This window comes from Scyliorhinus torazame, chromosome 14, assembly GCF_047496885.1.
Source record: "Scyliorhinus torazame isolate Kashiwa2021f chromosome 14, sScyTor2.1, whole genome shotgun sequence".
Lineage (NCBI taxonomy): Eukaryota > Metazoa > Chordata > Chondrichthyes > Carcharhiniformes > Scyliorhinidae > Scyliorhinus > Scyliorhinus torazame.
Genome location: NC_092720.1, coordinates 188,617,722 through 188,639,570, shown reverse-complemented (window position 1 = coordinate 188,639,570; position 21,849 = coordinate 188,617,722). Strand labels below are relative to the sequence as shown.

The 21,849-nt window shown below is 47.6% G+C and overlaps 1 protein-coding gene across 2 annotated transcripts in view; it reads right to left on the bottom strand.

Annotated features, from left to right (window-relative positions):
• abcf1 (ATP-binding cassette, sub-family F (GCN20), member 1) overlaps nt 1-21,849 on the bottom strand; it is a 127,340-nt gene that overhangs the window by 20,204 nt on the left and 85,287 nt on the right. For both annotated transcript variants that reach the window (XM_072475330.1, XM_072475331.1), the window contains 4 exons: nt 17,842-18,013; nt 13,728-13,802; nt 7,783-7,853; nt 1,417-1,449 (listed from right to left, as the gene is read on the bottom strand). In XM_072475330.1, the coding sequence (XP_072331431.1) occupies nt 1,417-1,449; nt 7,783-7,853; nt 13,728-13,802; nt 17,842-18,013 (351 nt within the window). The remainder of the gene's footprint in view (nt 1-1,416; nt 1,450-7,782; nt 7,854-13,727; nt 13,803-17,841; nt 18,014-21,849) is intronic.

Genomic DNA, 21,849 nt, shown 5'->3' with positions numbered 1-21,849 from the left:
TCAAGGGCAATTAGGGATGGGCAACAAATGTTGGCTCAGCCAGCGACACCCACATCCCAAGAACAAAAAAGAAATTCTGATGCTACTTCATATATTTATAGCATTTTCTGGTTTTATTTCAACAGCACACCTCGCCCAGCCTACTTTTAGCAATGTTGCTGCATGGAGGATCCGGATCATAAGAACATAAGAACTAGGAACAGGAGTAGGCCATCTGGCCCCTCGAGCATGCTCCGCCATTTAATGAGACCATGGCTGATCTTTGTGGACTCAGCTCCACTCTCCGTCCCGTACACCATATCCCCGAATCCCTTTATTCTTTAGAAAGGCATCTATCTTTTTCTTAAAAACGTTTAAAGAAGGAGCCTCAACTGCTTCACTGGGCAAGGAATTCCAGAGATTCACAACCCTTTGGGTGAAGAAGTTCCTCCTACACTCCGTCCTAAATCTACCTCCCCTTATTTTGAGGCTATGCCCCCTAGTTCTGCTTTCCCCGACCAGTGGAAACAACCTGCCTGCATCTATCCTATCTATTCCCTTCATAATTTTATATGTCTCAATAAGATCCCCCCGCAGCCTTCTAAACTCCAATGAGTACAGTCCCAGTCTACTCAACCTCTCGTCATAATCTAATCACCTCAACTCTGGGATCAACCTAGTGAATCTCCTCTGCACTCCCTCCAGTGCCAATATGTCCTTTCTCAGGTAAGAAGACCAAAACTGAACACAATACTCCAGATGCGGCCTCACCAACACCCTATACAATTGCAGCATAACCTCACTAGTCTTGAACTCCATCCCTCTAGCAATGAAAGACAAAACTCGATTAGCCTTCTTAATCACCTGTTGCACCTGCACACCAAGTTTTTGCGACTCGTGCACCAGCACACCCAGGTCTCTCTGCACAGCAGCATGTTTTAACATCTTACCGTTTAAATAATAATCCATTCTTTCCTGGAGATCCTTTCCTGGAGAAAGAGATGAGTCTGAATTGGTCTAATGCGGCTGGGTGCTGCAGAAGGACCAGCAAAGTTTGGTTCCAACCCACACTTCTTTAAAATAAATTTAGAGTACCCAATTCATTTTTTCCGATTAAGCGGCAATTTATCGATGTCAATCCACCTACCCTGCACATCTTTGCGTTGTGGGGGCAAAACTCACGCAAACATGGGGAGAATGTGCAAACTCCACACGGACAGTTACAGGGCCGGGATCGAATCTGGACCTCGGCGCCGTGAGGCAGCAGGGCTAACCCACTGCGCCACCGTGCTGCCCCAACCCACACATTTGGCTACCAAGGGGAGAAAGAAGAGGGCCCAAACCCAAAACAATGAACAATTTGGTGCGGTATTTCAACGCAAGGACAGCTGTCATTGCTTCCCCAGTATAGACTAAGGGCGCTCATGAGACACTCACCAGCCTGTGGTTCTTCCTCTGTTCACCAACAGTCTGAAATCAAAGAAAGGAGGAATTATATTCTATTTGAGGTCACATGAGAAACATTAATACAACATAGAACTTCTGGTGACGGCCACGGTGTGACTGGTCGCACACAGTGCAGCTCCTGCTCGAAGGCATAGGAAAGAGCTCTTTCTACCCGATATTGGGTGAATTTCGACAAAAAGGTGTAGTTGAAGGTCGGGGTAGTTTCCCCCGGGAGCGGAATGTCCGCTGGTTACCAAACCTGGCAGAAGACGGTGAGAGACCTGGCCAAATAGTTGGAGGAAACCTGGAGCGCAGGAAGGATGGCAGAGTGGGAAGGCCTGGTGCAGGGTGGAAAGCCCCAGATGGAGCAGTTAATGGCTTTTATTAAGGAGGAATTCTGCTAGCAGAGAAAGGAGATGCGGGAGGATCGCTCGAAGGCCACAAGCGACGTTGTCGCACCCCTGAAGAGCTCGATGGAGCTGGTGGTGAAGTGTTTGGAGATACAGGGGTCGCAGATCCGGGAGATTGAAGGAGTGATCTCGGACCACAGCGATCGAGTGGTAGCACTGATGGGGCACTTAGGAGACCGTTGCAAAACATTGAGGTAGCATAGTGGTTGGGACTATGGCTTCACAGCTCCTGGGTCCCAGGTTAGATTCCCTGCTGGGTCACTGTCTTGCGGAGTCTGCACGTTCTCGCCGTGCCTGCATGGGTTTCCTCTGGATGCTCCGGTTTTCTCCCACAGTCCAAAGACGCCAGGTTAGGTGGATTAGCCATGCTAAATTGCCCTTAGTGTCTAAAAAGGAAAAGAGGGTTATTGGGTCACGGGGATAGGGTGGTTAGGCTTAAGTGGGTTGGTGCAGACTCGGTGGGCCAAATGGCCTCCTTCTGCACTGTATGTTCTAAGTTCTATGTATATGTTCAAAGGTGGAGGAGCAAGAGAACATCTCAAGAAGGCAGAACCTGCGAATAGTGGGCCTGCCTGAAGGAGTGGAAGATGTGAGTGCAACAAGGCATGAATTGAAGATGCTGGCGGAGCTGGTGGCAGAGAGGGTGAAAGACAAGGCCCCTGAAGTAGACATAGTGCACAGGTCTTTGAGGCAGAAGCCTTGAGCTGGGGTGCCGCTGCAAGCAGTGATTGTGAGACTCTAAAATTTGTGGAGAAAGAGATTTTGCGTTGGACCAGGGAGAAGCGCGCCTGTGACGGGGGGTGGGGAGAACCAAGTCTGAACATATCAGCACATTGGAGCCGAGTTGGCAAAACAGCAGGCAGGGTTCAACAAGTCCAAGACGGTGCTGTACCAGTGGCGGATCAGGTTTGGGGTGCTCTGCCGAGCGAAGTTGTGGATGACGCTTAAAGGCCGGGAATACTACTTTGAGACCCCAGAAGCGGCTGAGGACTTCATCAAGGAGCATAAACTGGGGGAGAACTGAGTGAACAATGCTGAGGAACGGAGGTGCTGCCATTTTGTAATGGTTGGGAATACGGTTGAAGTGGGGTACCATCTGGGATGGGCTAGGTACAGGGTGGAATTATGGGGCTGGAGTTAAGTGGGAGGATCATAGAATCAACAATACAGAAGGAGGTTATTCGGCCCATTGTGTCTGCACCGACCCTTGGAAAGAGCACCCTACTTAAGCCCACGCCTCTACCCTATCCCTGTAACCTCACCTAACATTTTGGACACAAAAGGGCAATTTAGCATGGTAATCCACCTAACTGGCACATCTTTGGACTGTAGAAGGAAACCAGAGCACCCGGAGGAAACCCACGCAGACATGGGGGGAAAAGTGTAAACTCCACACAGAAAGTCACCCGAGGCTGGAATAAAATCTGGGACTCTGGGGCAGTGAGGCGGCAATACTAACCACTGTGCCACCGTGACGGACGGTAGAAGGGAATGGAGGTGTAAACCTCTGGTAAGGTTGGTGACACGGAACTTCAGGGGGCTTAATGGGCTGGTTAGAAGATCACGGGTGTTTGCGCATCTCAGAAGCTTGAAAGCGGAGGTGGTCTTTCTGCAGGAGACACATCTCCCCGTGAAGGACCAGGTTAGGTTAAAGAAAGGGTGGATTGGGCAGGTTTTCCACTCGGGATTCGATTCGACAATTTTAATGAGCAAGAAAATGGGATTTGTGAGTGCGAAGGAAATGAGAGGTCCAGGTGAGAGATACATGATTGTGAGTGGGGTATTGGAAAGGACGCCGGTGGTGTTGGTAAACATGTATGCACTAAATTGGGATGGATGTTATGAGGGGGTTGCTGGCAGCAATCACGGACTTGGCCACGCACCAGTTGATTATGGGAGGAGATTTTGAACTGTGTCCTCGAGTCGAAGGTGGGTAGGTGGGGCGCCAGGGCTATTGGTTGGGTACGAATGGCAAAGGAGCTGGGTGGGTTTATGGAAAGGACGGGTATGGTGGATCATGGCGCTTTTAAGAACCTGGGAGGGAAGGGAGTATTCCTTTTATTCACATGTTTATAAGGTGTATACGAGGGTTGATTATTTTGTGGTGAGCCGGGAGATTTTGACCGGGGTGGAGATTTGGCTTAGACTGGGGCGAGAGCAGAGGCCGGGGTGGAAGTTTGATTTGGGATTGTTAGCGGACGGAGGCTTTTGTGACAAGGTGCGGACAGTGAATAAGGCTTATGTAGAGTTGAACTAAAATGGGGAGGTGGCGACAGCCATTTTCTGGGAAGCACTGAAGGCAGTGAACTGGGGGGGATACTCTTGTTCAAGGCTCACGCTGATGGGGAAAGGAGGGAGGAATATGACCGCCTAATGAGCGAGACAGCGGAGGTGGATAGGGATTATTCAAGGGTGCCCACCATGGAGGGATTGGCGAGGAAGAAAAGATTGCAGGGCCAATTTGATCGGCTGACATCGGGGAGGGTGGTAGGAGTACGACAGCTACATAGGGCAAGAGGGGTGCAGTATGAGTATGGGGAGAAGGCGAGTCGCATGCTAGCACACCAGCTGCTGAGGCAGGCTGCACCCAGGGAAATATTGAAGATACGGTCTGGGGCTGGGGATGTGGTATCGGAGCCTGGGAAGATAAATGAGGCATTTAGGGTGTATTACCAGGGATTGTATAAAGTGGACCGAGGAGGGCTAGGGATAGGTTCAGGGATTTGGGGATTCAGGTAGTGAGGGAATGGACGATGCTTCACAACTGGAACTTAGCAAAGCTGGTGGAGGAGGCCAAGGGGATCTTAGGAGATGGGATACATTGCAATTGACTTTGGCAGGGAGGGTCCAAGTTGTGAAAATTTATATTCTGGCGAGGTTCCTGCTTATTTTTCTGACACTCCCCATCGTTATGCCAAAGGCCTTTTTTTCAGATGCTGGACACGATTATTTCAGACTTTGTACAGGAGGGAAGGTGCCAAAGATTAGGAGGACCCTGCTACAGAGGCAGAGGATGGGGTTGGCGTTGCCGAACCTGCTTCACTATTAAAGGTTGGCAAATGTGGAGGAAGTGCGGCGATGGTGGGAAGGAGGGGGATAGAATGGGTTCAGATAGAGGAGGAAGGGCAGCATAGTGGCGCAGTGGTTAGCACTGCTACCTCACAGCGCCGAGGTCCCAGGTTCGATCCTGGCTCTGGGTCACTGTCCGTGTGGAGTTTACACATTCTCCCCGTGTTTGCATGGGTTTCGCCCCCACAACCCAAAGATGTGCAGGGTAGGTGGATTGGCCACGCTTAATCGAAAAAAATGAACTGGGTACTCTAAATTTAAGGGGAAAAAAAAGAAAAAAAGAATAGAAGAGGTATCTTGTAAGGGGTCCAGCTTAAGAGCCATGGTGACAGCAGTGTTGCCTATGGTGCCGAGTAGATATTCAGGGAGCCCAGTGGTGCAGTCCACAGTGAAGATTTGGAACCTGTTGAAGAGTCATTTTAGGATGGAGGGGATGTTGGTCTTAACGCCTCTGTGCGAGAATCATGGGTTTGAGCCGGGGGGAATATTGTATACAGGAGGTGGAGGGAAGTGGGGCTTGTCAAGTTGAGGGATTTGTATTTGGAGGAAGAGTTTGCCAGTCTGGAGGAGCTGAGGGAGAGGGTAGAACTACCGAGAGGGTGAGTGTTCAGGTACCTGCAGGTAAGGGATCTTGCGCGAAAGGTCTGGAAGGAGTTCCTGAGGTTGCCGAGATACACCCTGCTGGTGCGACTGCTGCTTCCGGATTTGGCAGGGGAGGGTAGAATTGAGGATATATGTGTGGCTGGGAGAACAGTGAGATCAATTGGGGAGTATGGAATGAGGCACTGCGCAGGCTAAACGCGACCTCATGATCAAGAATGAGCCTGATACAGTTTAAAGTTGTACGCAGGACACATATGACTCGGGCAAGAATGAGTGGGTTCTTCCAGGGGGTGGCAGATGAGTGCGAGAGGTGTGGGCGGGGGCCAGCGAATCACCTGCAAATGTTATGGGGTTGTGAAAAGTTGGAGAGACTCTGGGCGGGGGTGTTCGCGGTCCTAGCAAGGATAGTTGGGGAGGAGGTGGACCCGGACCCTTTGGTGGCGATATTTGGAGTTTTGGAAAAGCCGAGCTTATGGAGAGGAGGAAGACCGATGTTGTGGCCTTCGCCTCGCTGATTGCCTGGCGACAAATCTTACTAGAGTGGCGGTTGGCATCGCCATCGAGGATAGCGGCCGGGTTGAGTGACCTGTACGACTTTCTGCGCCTGGAAAAGATAAGAGTATGAGCTAAGGGCTCGGCAGAGGGATTTGACACAAGGTGGGGGATGTTCGTGACCGTGTTTGAGGAATTGTTCGTCGTGGGGGACAGGGGAGAGAGAAGGGTGGAAAAGGGGAAACATTTTAGAAACTGTATAATTGATTGTTGGGAAGCATGTTTGCCGGGGTGTTTATGTGCTGTAACTTTTTTGACACATTTGTAATAAAATAATAAAAAAAAAAAAAACATCAACACGGCACAGAACTGCCACAAAAACAGGCTGCTTAGCCCAATTGATCTTTGCTGATGCTCACATTCACGCAGGTATCCTCCTTTCCTAATACATGCTACCTGCATATAACAGTTAAAAAAAGAGAGAGCAATACTGAGATGGGCAGAGTGTGGTGAAAATGCAGGCCACACAGATTCAAATCCTGAAGAACAGCTCTAGTTAAGGGCAGCACAGACAGCTCCAGGGTCCCAGGTTCGATTCACAGCTTGGTCACTGTCTGTGCGGAGTCTGCACATCCTCCCAGTGTGTGCGTGGGTTTCCTCTGGGTGCTCTGGTTTCTTCCCACAGTCCAAAGATGTGCACGTTAGGTGGATTGGCCATGATAAATTGCCCATAGTATCAAAAAAGGTTAGGTGGGGTTACTGAGTTACGGGGATAGGATGGAGGCGTGGGTTTAAGTAGGGTGCTCTTTCCAAGGGCCTCCTTCTGCACTGTAAATTCTATGATCTGAACGAGTTGGAAGGATCGCTTAAAAGCAGCAGGTTTATTTGCAAGGTGATGATCAAATGTTTGGGGAAAGAGTGGAAACAAAAGAGATGAGAATGAAAAACTACAGTTGCGAGTGATTTCTGGCGCAAACAGATTTATTTTAAACATTAGTGTGTTTCACAGGGCAAAAATAAGTACAAAATACAGCATCCAATGGAAATCTCGCCCATCCTTCACCCCATCTCCATAAATAAGCTCCAGGTTGCACTTTGAAATGTCAATATATACTGAACTATCTCTGTATTTCATACTGATGGGTTAAATCACCTGCTTGTTCTATTAGTTCCAGACAGTGAAGATTTCTACCAGAAGAGCAGGGAATATTTCTGGTGCCCAGGCCAATAATTCTTTCCTTGACAAAGATAAAATTGATATTTCTTTCCTTCACAAAGATGAAACTTAATAGGTCACTGGACCCAAGGGCGGTATTGAACCCGGGTTCCTGGCGCTGAGAGGCAGCAGGGCTAACCACTGTGCCACCCATTCAGCATTTAAAAAAAAAACAGAATATGATAACAAGCAGGTATCAGTAAAATGACCAAGATGCTGCTGGATTGATGTGAAAACCCAACTAGTTTACTAATGTTCTTCTGGGAATGAAGCCTGCAGTCTTTACCAAGTCCAGGTTATATGTGTACTCCAGTTCTACATCTAAATGGTTGACTGTTGATGGTCCTCGGAGGTGGCCAAATCCAGGAACCACTCATTTGCATCAAGTTGCTTTCAGCAGTTCAAGAAGACAGCGCACAACCATCGAATCAGTGCAACTGGGAATGAGCAATAACCACGTTTTACCAGCAAAGCTCACACCCGAGAATGAATACAATTTAAGAGAATTTAGGATTTAACTGGGAACTGAGTGAATGCGGACTGAGCAGATGGTGCAATGTGACTTACAGGGGTCAGCTTTCCAGTGAGTAGCAGCAGCAATGTACTCTTCCCAACTCCATTGGGTCCGACGATACAGACTGAGAGGAGGACAGAACAGAAGAAACAGTTACCAGAGGTTTTCTACTACAAGACCAAAGACATAGGAGTAGGCCACGTGGCCTATCAGGCCTGCTTGCCATTCAATGAGATCATGGCTGACCTGAGATAATACTCAACTCCACTTTCTCACCTTATCCCCATAATCCTTGCTGATTAAAAATCTGTCTATCCCAGTCCTGAACCTACTTAACGACCCAGCCTCTACAGCTCTCTGCTGTAAACAATTTCACAGATTCACTACCCTCAGAGGAAATTCCTCCTAACCCCCATCTTAAATGGGTGACCCCCCTTACTCTGAGAATATGCCCTTTTGTCCTAGACTCTCCCACATGGAGCAACAACATCTCAGCATCTACCGTGTCAAGCCCCTCGAGAATTTGGTTTGTCTCAATAAGGTCATCTCTCGTTCTTCTAAACTCCAGGATGGCATGTTGCCTCCCTGGTGCTAGGATTAAGGATGTCTCTGAACGAACACAGGACATCCTGAAGGGGGGGGGGGGGGGGGGGGGGGGGTGAACAGCCAGAGGTCATAGTACACGTAGGTACGAGTGACATAGGCAGGAAGAGTGATGAGGTCCTGGAGCAAGAGTTCAGGGAGTTAGGCAGTAAGCTAAAAAGCAGGACCTCTAGGGTTGTAATCTCAGGATTACTCCCTGTGCCACATGCCAGTGAGGCTAGAAATGAGGATAGTGCAGCTAAATATGTGTCTAAACTGGTGGCGTAGGAGGGAGGTTTTCAGATTTCTGGACCATTGGGATCTCTTCTGGGGCAAGTGGGACCTGTACAAGGACAGGTTGCATATAAACTGGAGGAGCACCAAAATCCTGGCTGGGAGATATGCTAGAGTCACTCAGGAGGATTTAAACTAGCATGGCAGGGGGGTGAGAACCACAGTGCTGGCTTAGAAGGTGGAATAACTGAAGGGGAAATAGAGAACAAAAATAAGAGAACAACAACATCACCCTGTATGCTTAAACGCAATGGTCTGAAGTTTATTTGTTTCAATGACAGAAGTTTAGCAGGTAAGGCAGGGAACTTAAGAGCACTGATTAGTACTTGGAACTATGATGTTTTTGCTATCACAGAAACATGGTTAAAGGAAGACCAGGATTGGGAGCTGAACGTTGGAGGATATAGATGCTTCAGGAGATATAGAGAGGGATGCAAAAGGGGTGGGGGAGTTGCATTACTCGTTAAAGAAAATATAATAGCTGTACTGCGGGTCGACACCTTGGGAGGGCTCATACAATGAGGCAATCTGGGTAGTGCTCAGGATCAGGAAGGGGGCAATCAGAATGTTGGGGGTTTATTACAGGCCTCACAACTGCCAATGAGAGATAGAGGAGATGATAGGTAGAGATATTTTGGATAGGTGCAAAAGTAACAGGGTACGGGATTTTAACATCCCTATAAAGACTGGGACTCACTTAGTGCTAGGGACTTGGATAGGGCAGAGTTTGTAAGGTGCATCCAGGAAGGCTTCTTGATGCAATATGTAGATAGTCCAACTAGAGCTGGGGCAGTACTGGATCTGGTATTGGGGAATGAGCCTGAACAGGTGGTTGAGGTTTCAGCAGGGGAACATTTTGGAGTAGTGACCACAATTCCCCCTTTTAGAAATGGATGAGGGTAACCCTCGGGTTAAGGTGCTAAACTGGGGAAAGGCAAGTTATGATAACATTAGACAGGAATTGAAGAATTGGGTGCAGCTGTTGGATAGTAAATCAACATCGGGCATGTGGTAGTCTTTCAAGCGACAGTTGATTAGGATTCAGGAAAATAACTTTCCTGAGAGAACAAAGGATAAGTATGGGAAGTTTAGGGAGCCTTGGATAATGAGGGATATTGTGAACCTCGTCAAAAAGAAAAAGGAGGCTTTTGTACAGACTAGAGGGGCGGGGACAGTCAAAATCCTTAGGAGTATACAGAAAGCAGGAAGGTACTTAAACTGGAAATTAGGAGGGCTTGGAGGGGTCATGAAAAGTCCTTGGCAAGTAGGATTAAGTTGAATCCCAAAGCTTTTTATTCATATGTAAAAAAGCAAGAGGGTGGCCAGGGAAAGAATTGAACCACTTTAGGACAATGGGGAGAATCTATGTGTTGAGCCAGAAGAAATGGTCGAGGTACTAAATGAGTACTTTGCATCAGTGTTCACCAAAGAAACGGACTTTGTGGAAGATGATTCTTGGGTAGGGTGTGTGGATAGTTTGGATCATGTTGACATCAACAAGGAGGTGGGTATTTTAAAAGGCATTAAGGTAGATAAGTCTCCTGGGCCGGATGTTATTTACCCCAGAATACAGAGGGAAGCAAGGGAGGAAATTGCTAAGGCTATGACTACATCTTTGTATCCTCATTGGCTACAGCTGAGATCCCAGAGGACTGGAGAATTGCTAATGTGGTACCGCTGGTTAAGAAAGGTAGCAGGGATAATCCAGGAAATTATCGGCCGGTGAGCCTCACGTCAGTAGTAGGTAAATTATTGGAGAGAATGGTCAAGGACAGGATTTATACCCATTTGGAAACAAATTGACTCATTAGCGATAGACAGCATGGTTTTGTGAAGGAGAGGTCGTACCTCACTAACCTGATCGAGTTTTTTTTGAGGAGGTGACAAAGATGATTGATATGGGGAGGGTGGTGGATGTTGTTTACATGGACTTCAGTAAAGCCTTTGACAAGGTGCTTCATGGCAGACTGGTACAAAAGGTGGAGTCACACAGGATCAGATGTGACCTGGCAAGATGGATTCAGAACTGGCTTAGTCACAGAAGGCAGAGGGTAGCAGTAGAAGGGTGTTTTTCTGAATGGAAGGTTGTGACTAGTCGTGTTCCACAGGGATCGGCACTGGGGCCTGTTGTTTGTAGTACACAGACGATTTGGAGGAAAATGTAGCTGGTATGATTAGTAAGTTCACGGATGACACCAAGGTTTGTGGAGTGGCTGATAGTGTTGAGGATTGTCAGAGGTACAGCAGGACATAGTTAGGTTGGAGACTTGGGCAGAAAAATGGCAAATGGGAGTTTAATCTGGACAAATGTGAGGTAATGCATTTTGGTAGGTCTAACAGAGGGGAAATATACACTAAATGGCAAAACTCTTAGGAATATAAAAAGTCAAGAGAAATCTGGACGTACAGGCATACAGATCTTTGAAAGTGGCAACACAAATGGACACAGTAGTCAAGAAAACATATGAAATGCTTGCCCTCATTGGACAGGGCATTGAGTATAAAAACTGGCATGTCATGCTACAGTTGTATGGAACCTTGGTACGGCCACACTTGGAATATTGCGCACAATTCTGGTCGCCACAGTACCAGAAGGATGTGGAGGATTTGGAGACGGTGCAGAGGAGGTTTACCAGGATGTTGCCTGGTCTGGAGGGTGTTAGCTATGCAGAGAGGGTGAATAGACTCAGACTGTTTTCATTAGAACAATGGAGGTTGAGGGGTGACTTGATAGAGGTCAACAAGATTCTTTATTCTTCCTACCAAAGTGCATAATTTCACATTTTCCTCCATGATATTTCATCTAACAGGTTTTTGCCCACTCACCTAACCTGTCGACTTCCCTCTGTGGATTTTGTGCGATCCTCGCTACTTGCTTTTCCACTTATCTTTGTGTCACCTGCAAACTTGACAACAGCGTATTCACGTCCCTCGACCAAGTCATTAATATATACTGTAAATAATTGTGGGGTGGAACAAATCCCTGTGGCACACCACTGGTTACAGATTGCCATCCTGAAAATGCTTTCTTATCTCAACTCGGTCTTTTATCAGTTAGCTAATCCTCTATCTAATATACTGCCCCCAATACCATGGGCTCTTATCCTTTTGTGTGCTATCTCATCGGACGATTTTTGGAAATCAAAGTGTATTCCAACTTCCGGTTCCCCATCGTATCTTCTGCTCGTTAACATCTCAAAGAAATCTATTAAATTTGTCAGGCATGATTTCCCCTTGATGAAATCATGCTGACTCTGCTTGATTATATTATGGGGAACATTCTGTACAGCACAGGGAAGAGTCCGTTTTTCCCTTCCATTCAACAGATTTGATATTAGGAAACATCCAAAGTTGAAATGGCAACAAACAGCACTGCAGAATACATCTAAAATTTTAGATTAGATAACAATTATCACTTACATATTTAAATATTATGTAGCAATTTCAAGGCAGAATTCCAACAGTAACTCAAAAAAACATGAGCATAATTTAAACTTGATCAGATTCCAGTCTGCAACTCGCTCCCAGGTATCCATTATTCTATATATAAACCATCTGAACCCCTCGATTAGATTCCAGTCTGTAACTCACTCCCAGGTATCCATTATTCTATATATAAACCATCTGAACCCCTCGATTAGATTCCAGTCTGTAACTCACTCCCAGGTATCCATTATTCTATATTTCAACCATCTGAACCCCTCGATTAGATTCCAGTCTGTAACTCACTCCCAGGTATCCATTATTCTATATATAAACCATCTGAACCCCTCAATTTGAATCCAGTCTGTAACTCACTCCCAGGTATACTTTATTCTATATATGAACCATCTGAACCCCTCGATTAGATTTTCATCTGTTACTCACTGCAAGGTATCCATTATTCGATATATAAACCACCTGAACCCCTCGAGTAACGATTAGATTGCAGTCTGTAATTCACTCCCAGGTATCCATTATTCTATATATGAACAATCTGAACTCTTCGATTAGATTCCAGTCTGTAACTCAATCCCAGGTATCCATTATTTGATATATAAACCATCTGAACTCATATTAGAATCCAGCCTATAACCAAATCCAGTATATTTATTTTTCAATATAAAAACTATCTGAAATCCTCAACGAGGTGCAACCTGTTACTTATTTCAATATTTTTGACACAAACCTGCCAAGTTCGGTCCTGGCCCCGGGTCACTGTCTGTGTGGAGTTTGCACATTCTCCCCGTGTCTGTGTGGGTTTCACCCCCACAACCCTAAGATGTGTAGGTTAGGAGGATTGGCCAAAGGGCAGCACGGTGGCGCAGTGGTAGCACTGCAGTCTCACAGCACCGAGGTCCCAGGTTCGATCCCGGCTCTGGGTCACTGTCCGTGTGGAGTTTGCACATTCTCCCCGTGTTTGTGGGGGTTTGGTCCCCACAACCCAAAGATGTGCAGGGTAGGTGAATTGAATATGCTAAACTGCCCCTTAATTGGAAAAAATGAATTGGGCACTCTAGATTTATTTATTTTTTTTTTTAAAAAGGAAGATTGGCCACGCTAAATTTCCCCTTAATTGACAAAAAAATAATTGGGTACTCTAAATTTCTAAAAAAAATAAACCTGCCAATTTCCTTAGTTACAACACTGCTTTGCAATTACCTGACACTTTTTGCATGTACTGAGTTGAACTGACGCGATGTAATTACGAGGAAACTCTGAGCTGTTCTAAACAGCGCACGAATATGCAGTGCAGTAGTACAACCCAACACTGGGCAAAATCCTCCATATTGGCTGAGCAATTTAAGGTTCGAAACTCCATCATGCCCCACAGCTAGTATGCCCTAAAATGAATTACTTTGATACACAAATATATTCTTCAAAACACCCTTAACCGAACCCCACCATCAGCAGTCTAGAATTTCTTTTTCCCAATTAAAGGGCAATTTAGCGTGGCCAATCCACCTTCCCTGCACATCTTTGGGTTGTTGGGGTGAGACCCATGCAGACACCTGGAGAATGTGCAAACTCCACATGGACAGTGAACCGGGGTCAGGATCGAACCCGGGTCCTCAGCACCGTGAGGCAGCTGTGCTAACCACTGCTCCACCCTAGCAGTTCAGAAAATTAAATGGATACTCACTTCTGGAATCCATATCAATGCCAAAATCCAGGTTCTTAAAAATCGGCTTGTGTTTTTCATAGGCAAAATCAACAGCTGGAATTTCAGACAGAAATAATGCATCAGTGCATTCAAATCTAACCATGTTACACAGCTGATAAAGAAATCAGTGTATGTGAGAAAGAATCCATAGGCATAGACACAAACACGGAGCGGGTGAAGGGGAAAGCAAGAAAAGCGATTGCAAATGGTAAAGGAAATGTTTTCATATTTTTCTGCGTTCAAACTTGACACCTGAAAGAAGATGGTTAAGCTAAGTAGCAGATAGGTTAAGTCCCAAGATGTGCAGGTTAGGTGGATTGGCCATGCTAAAATATTGCCCCTTAGTGTGCAAAGATGTGCAGATTAGATGGGATTACAGGGATAGGACAGGGGAGTGGGCCTAGTTAGGATTTTTATTTCAGAGGGTCAGCGCACTCGATAGGCCGAATGGCCTCCTTCTGCACTGCTGGGATTCTACGAAGAGAATTTGAACATTTAGGGCAAAATCACGAGAACAAACAGTTCAGCACAACACTGTTGGGTGTTCTGGATCACATACAGGTCACCAACACTTGAAGTAGTGCAACACTATTTTATTAAAAGGTTAACTATTTAAACATACCTGAACTGTGGGTAAATACGATACTAGCTTTAACTAATCTGCCTTGTCCTAACCAGTTGATGCACTCAGCACATGGTGAATGTCTGTGTTGCAGGCTGTGAGCTCTGTGCTCCTAGCTAGCTGCTACTTGAATGAGCGGGAACTCTGATGCCCCCTGTCTTTATAGTGAGTGTGCTCTCACTGGTGATTGGCTGTGGTGTTGTGTATGTTGATTGGTCCCACTGTGTGTCCATCAGTGCGTGTCTGCACCATGATATGCTGGTGTATATTATGACATCCTCCCTTTTATATAAAAAAAATGTGCCTGCGTGACAATAAATAGCGTGTGGTGAATGTTCCTGACTACGTGTGCGCGAAATATTTACAGAACTATGTACATAAAACTAAGCTATTTACATGGGAAGGTGTCTGGTGGAGAAAAAACTGTCACACAAATAACACGATGAACACTATATACAAACCACGTGAACGATTAAACGGAACAGAACAGACCAGAGAGTCCAAAGTTCATAAATTAAGTCTCTGAGGTGGACGACAAATTCTGGTTGACCGCCTCAAGGGTGGGTCAGGAGTCACCGGCTGAGGAGCGGGCTGGACTGCGTCAGAGTGAGGAGGATGCAGAGTAACCGGAATCTCCGCATAGTCCAGGTCAGGGACAACAGGAGGGCGTGGCACTGGCGGAGGATCACGTAGCGAGCGCGGAACGAGACGAAGGGCACGTCGATTACGGCGCAGAATGGAACCATCCGGTAGATGAACCAGGAACGAGCGGGGAGCCACCTGCCGAAGAACCACAGCAGTTGCAGACCAACCACCATCCGGAAGATGGACGCTGACGTTGTCACCTGGAGCCAGAGCAGGGAGATCAGCTGCACGGGAGTCATGAGCCGCCTTGTGCTGTGCACGAGACAGTTGCATTCATTGAAGGACCGGAACGTGGTCGAGGTCTGGGACGTGAATGGACGGCACCGTCGTCCTCAGGGTGCGACCCATGAGCAGTTGGGCTGGCGACAGGCCAGTGGACAGTGGGGCCGAGCGATAGGCCAGCAGGGTGAGCTAGAAGTCGGATCCCGCATCGGCAGCCTTGCAGAGGAGCCATTTGACTATGTGGACGCCCTTCTCCGCTTTGCCATTGGATTGGGGGTACAGGGGACTGGCTGTCACATGCACAAAGTTGTACCTCCTGGCAAAGTTGTACCATTCCTGGCTTGCGAAGCAGGGGCCATTGTCCGACATCACAGCGAGTGTGATGCCGTGACGAGCAACAGTGTCCTTACAGGCACGGATGACTGCAGACGATGTGATGTCGTGCAAAGGTACCACCTCCGGGTAGTTTGAAAAATAGTCTACAATCAGAACATAGTCCCTGACCAAGGGGACGTGACCAACTCATGGGGCTGTAGGGTCTCGCGTGATTGGGCCGGCTGGAACCGCTGATAGGTGGGGCAGTTGAGCACTGTGTTGGTGTCTGCACATTATTAAGATAGTCACTAAATGCCAATTTACTGCTCCCGTTGACACTCTTTTCCTTTAAAGATAATTGCTGCAAGCCAGAGCATACTACGCTTTGTATTTTATGCCATCTTGACACGGTTGATAGCATTTTCTCCTCTGAGGTGGAAGGTCACAAGTGCAGACCACATTCCAGGACATGATCACAATGGCCCAGGTTTTTCAGCTGCAACAGCAGCATTTGAAATGATAAAGTGTTCACCACCATTACAACTGGGAAACCAGCAGCAGCCTCGGGCATCTGCACATGCACATTTTTATGTGGAAATCCAGAAACTGTTGCCAATGATTCACTGCCCCTCCATTGGGTGTGCTGCTCGTGCCCCTACAGATGGCGGTCTTTAGAAATTGGTAAACACACCTGAATTACCTCTTAGACTGTACAGGCACTGTTAAAAGTCCCGGAGATGTTTCACCTGTGTAGTGTCAAACTCTTCCATGTTGATTAAATGCTATAGTCTGATACAATAATTGATTAAATGTTTATGGTGTTTATGAAAGGTGACTTTTGCTGTTTGTGCGAATTCTACATTGTGATTGAATATTTACCCCACATGACAGAATCACAGCTGCAGACCCCCATTGATAGTGCCGGTTTAGAATGAATGCTGACAGGGCAAAAGCCACGCCAAAAAGATCACTTGATCTTTGCGGGCAGTTTTCTTCAAAGGTCAGTGGCAGGTACCATCGCTGACTACGAAAACAGGACCATAATTGCAAGACCACAGTTTCAGTGCACAACTGTGGAATTCTATATTTTTGGAAGGGTCATTTTTCGTAGCCATTCGGAGTGACCGAACAGATTCGTTGGCAGCATTTGAAGAGGACAGCATTCTCTTGGTGCCCCATTGTTTCCTGTTCCATCCACCAATGCCCAAAATCAAAATGCCTCGTAATTCATTTCTTGGGAAACCTGTGTGCCAACTGACTTCAGTTTATATCTACAAAATAGCAGTGACTCAAATTAACTGATAGCGAAATGCTTTAAGATAATCTGAGCAGTTGGCAGCCCAAGCAAGGCTAACCACACTTACCGTCCCTCTTCCACCTGAAAACTACATAATCAGTGCAAGAGGCAAAAAATTGGATTTAAATCCCAGACCATGGGCGTCATTCTCCGACCCCCGCCGGGTCGGAGAATGGCCGTTGGCCGCCGTGAATCCCGCCCCCGCCCAAGTCTCCCGTACCGGAGATTGGGCGGGGGCGGGAATCGGGCCGCGTCGGTTGGCGGGCCCCCCCGCTCAATTCTCCGGCCCGGATGGGCAGAAGTCCCGCCAAGAAATTGCCTGTCCCGCCGGCGTAAATTAAAGTAGGTATTTACCGGCGGGACAAGGTGGCGTGGGCGGGCTCCGGGGTCCTGGGGGGGGGGGGGCGCGGGGCGATCTGACCCCGGGGGGTGCCCCCACCGTGGCCTGGCCCGCGATCAGGGCCCACCGATCCGCGGGCAGGCCTGTGCCGTGGGGGCACTCTTTCCCTTCCGCCTCCGCCACGGCCTCCACCATGGCGGAGGCGACTCTCCCCACTGCGCATGCGTGGGAAACTGTCAGCGGCCACTGACGCTCGTGCGCATGCGCCGCCCCGAATGTCATTTCCGCGCCAGCTGGCGGGGCAACAAACGCCATTTCCGCCAGCTGGCGGGGCGGAAATCCCTCTGGCGTCGGCCTAGCCCCTCAATGTTGGGGCTCGGCCCCCAAAGATGCGGGGCATTCCGCACCTTTGGGGCGGCGCGATGCCCGTCTGATTGGCGCCGTTTTGGGCGCCAGTCGGCGGACATCGCGCCGTTGGGGGAGAATTTCGCCTCATGTCTTAATCTCAGCTGGTGTCCTATAGGCAGAGATTGAGGGAAGGGAACCTGTCGATGAGAATGAAAGGAGAATACAAGAGAAGCAGTTGTTTAGCATGTTTTCAAAAGAAAAGAAAAACCAAAGTAGGACATTTTTCATCCACTCAAACTCTTACCATGCAGCCCCAGGATTGGAGGGCTCAGCGGAGGCGGATTTGGGAATGTAAACTTCACCGTGTATTCCCGGGGTCTTTTCAGAAGTTCAGGAGCTTCATTCGACTCCTCATCTTGGTTCTTTTTCCGACATTTCTGCTGCTTGCGTGTCAGCGCCTCCTTTGTCTGTTTCTCCTAAAGACAGAAGAATTTGGTTGGAGGAGGAGGAAGAGCAGAAAAATAGCTGCAGCAGCTGAAATAAACAGTAAAACTTCTGTATACTAACGGAGGTGAAAAGGAAAAGATGATTTGACTAGTTTTAATGTTCACCCCTTCAGTGGTGGAATTGCCCAATAGAAAATGGGTAGAAAGCACCAATGTGCTAGAATTGTACATTCAACCATGCTCCAATAAAACAGCAGATGAGACATGAAGAGGTTGAATGGTCTACTGCTGTACCTCTCATCCCTCAAAGGCTACATTTAAATACAGCTGTACTTCCCATATCCCCGTTTTCCAGTGAGCAGCCATGTCAAACAGACTGTGAAGGTATCAGTTTTGATTAATTACCTGATCAGCAAACTTAGTGGACTGGTCAGTCCAGTCGGCCATTGTAACCATTCGGCTAGGGGAAAAGTAGTAAGTAAATCAATGTGTTTCAACTCTACGACCCAGTGATTCCTACTAGATCACACTTTCATCAGGTTATGGGCCAGGGTTTAGAAAACTCCAAAGTATATCATGCAGTTCACCTGACCTACAACTGTTTATTTATTTTGGTTGCGATGAGCACAACGGCCTGACTACCTTTCAGGTGTTATTCAGCAGAGGCCTTAAGGACTTTTAATCAAAAACAAAGTTTATTCTACGAATTTAGTTAACATTTTTATAAACACACAGTAAGCATTTTTATCAACTACCAACATAAATACCCTACACAGCTACAGTAATCTATGTATAACCCTTAATAAATTTCCCTCTTAAGCTGTTCCAATTTGATAACAAGATCCCATAAACCAGAAACCCTTTTTCAAAGGTGTGGCCCAGCACACAGCACTCAAGACCTGGTTTGGATGCCCTTTCCAAAACAGGTTTGAATTTATTTTCCTGAAAACAATTATCTCTTTTCAAGCTATCAAACAGCCTGGAAACAGCTTTTAAAATAAAGATAGAGACACACTTCTTTTTCAACCTGTGCTACACAAACCAGTCACTCAAAACAGAAGTAAAACTCTCAGAGCCACAGCCCAGCTCCACCCACACAATGACATCACTGAAGTCATGTGATAAGACAAAAACATTTCTTAAAGGGACACTCCCATGATAATCAGATGCGGACAAGATTTGGCTCCATTTTCAGTGGATATCTGAATGCATATACACCGGTGCTTTGCCTAATGTTCTGTGTTATATCCTTTCTAGAGTTAGTCGTACACAGTCAATGATGCGACAATTTGAAACAACACTTTTCCACAAAAAAACTATTCTTTGAATGCTACTCATGTTTTCTGGAGATCACCGAGATCAGTGTTTCTCAAGTGACATTGTGCAGTCCCCACCCAGATGTACTGACGGACCATTTTTGCCGTCATTTAACCTCGGCCAATGATTTCAAAAGTCAAATACATGATTAGGGCAGCACTGTGGCCCAATGGTTGGCATTGCTGCCTCACAGCGCCAGGAATTCAGGTTCAATTCACACTTTGGGTGATTGTGTGTGTGGAATTTGAACTTTCTCCCCCTGTCTGCGTGAGTTTCCTCCGGGTGCTCCGGTTTCCTTCCACAGTCCAAAGATGTACAAGTCAGGTGGATTGGCCATGTTAAATTTTCCCCATGGTGTCAAATGATGTGCAGTTAGGTGGGATTACGGTGTTACAGGGATCAGGTGGAGTGGGGTAGGGCGTTCTTTCAGAGGGTCAGTGTGGACTCGATGGGCTGAATGGCCTCCTTCTGCACTGCGGGAATTCTATGTAAGTTCGTTGATCGATTTCTATCCAATTATACATCACATATTTTTTTAAACATCCATTATGTGAACATGGGCACTGATGGCTGGGTCAGCATTTATTGTCCAGCCCTCACTGCCTTTGAGTAAATGGCGGTGCGCTGCATTTTTGAACCGCTTCTATTTAGAAAGCGTCTTTCACATGGAAAAAAGATTTCAAGCTTCTGCAGCTGGTGGGAAACTGAAGTTTGTCATCTGGTTCAACAAAATGAGGGGAATAGAATTACGGAAAACAGAGATATTTCCAACTGGTGCTGGATCTTTCTCTGGCTCATGTAGAGTAAATTATGGTTCAACTCAACAAAAGCCAGACAGGTGGACAGCACAAACTTGGTCATTGGGACTTGAGGCAAAGTCATGCATTTTCTTTTTTTGGGGGAAAATATTTTATGAAGGCATTTATAATATAAATTTTAACAAAATAAGCAACCACACACCAAACAAACAACATGGGCAGCACGGTAGCACAGTTGCTTCACAGCTCCAGGGTCCCAGGTTCGATTCCCGGCTTGCGTCACTGTCTGTGCGGAGTCTGCACGTTCTCCCTGTGTCTGCGTGGGTCTCCTCTGGGTGCTCCGGTTTCCTCCCACAGTCCAAAGATGTGCAGCTTAGGTATATTGGCCAGGCTAAATTGCCCTTAGTGTCCAGGAAGGTTGAGTTACGGGGAGCGGTTGGAGATGTGGGCTTAGGTGGGCTGCTCTTTATGGGGGCCGGTGTGGACTCCATGGGCCGAATGGCCTCCTTCTATACTGTAAATTCTATGAAATACATAAACAACTCCCCAACCCCAATTCCCCACCTCCCTTCCCCCACCTTCCCAAACTGCCCATGCCTCCACTTTTTAAACCCCCCTGCCACATCACTAACCCACACCCCGACTTTGGGGCTACCAAGGAGGCAAAGGTCAAGACATTGGTCTCTCTCGCCCCCTGGACTCCCGGGTCTTCTGACACACCGGAAATCGCCATCTCCTGGACTCGGAAACACCTTTACCTTCAGTACCTCCGACATGACGTCAGCAAACACTCGCCAGAATCTCCCAAGCTTTGGACATGATTTGCAGGCCCATCCGCACACCGCCCATACCTATCCTCCACCCCTTCAAAGAATCTGCTCATCCGGGCCACAGCCATGTGCGCCCTGTGTACCTTAAATTGTATCAGGCTAAGCCTGGCACACAACGAGGACACACTGACTCGCCTCAGGGCGTCCTCCTATAACCCAGCCTCCAACTCCCCACCCATCTCTTCCTCCCACTTCTGCTTCACCTCCCCTTTCGGGACTCCCTCCCAATCCATAAGCCCTTTATAGATTTCCGATAATAATAATAATCGCTTATTGTCACAAGTAGGCTTCAATGAAGTTACTGTGAAAAGCCCCTTGTCGTCACACTCCGGCGCCTGGTCAGGGAGGCCGGTACAGGAATTGAGCCCGCGCTGCTGCCTTGTTCTGCATTACAAGCCAGCTGTTTAGCCCACTGTGCCTCGCTCCCCTCCCCCACTTTCGACACTACCTTATCCTGTAGCCCCTGGGGCGATAGATGCGGGAAAGTCGATACGTGCCTTCGCACAAAGTCCCTCACCTGCAAGTCGCGAAACCCATTCCCACCGGGCAGCTCAAGCTTCTCCTCCAACTCTTCCAATCACGCAAAGCCCCCATCTGTAAACAGATTCACAAACCGCTCGATCCCCGCCCGCTGCCACAACACATCCAGCCCCCACCCACCTCGGAACAAACGTGATTACCGGATGTCAGTGCCCACACCAATGCCCCATTCAGCTCCATGTGCTGCCGCCACTGTCCCCACCCCTCAGAGCTGTCACCACTACCGGGCTTGTGGAGTACCTGGTCGGCGAGAACAGCAAAGGCGCCGTTAGCAGTGCCCCTAAACTCATTTCCTTACATGAGGCTAACTCCATCCGCTCCCACATCGACCTCTTCCCCACTACCCATTTCCTGACTATCGCTGTATTCGCCGCCCAGTAGTAATTTATAAAATTCGGGAGAGCCAGCCCCCACCCTGCTC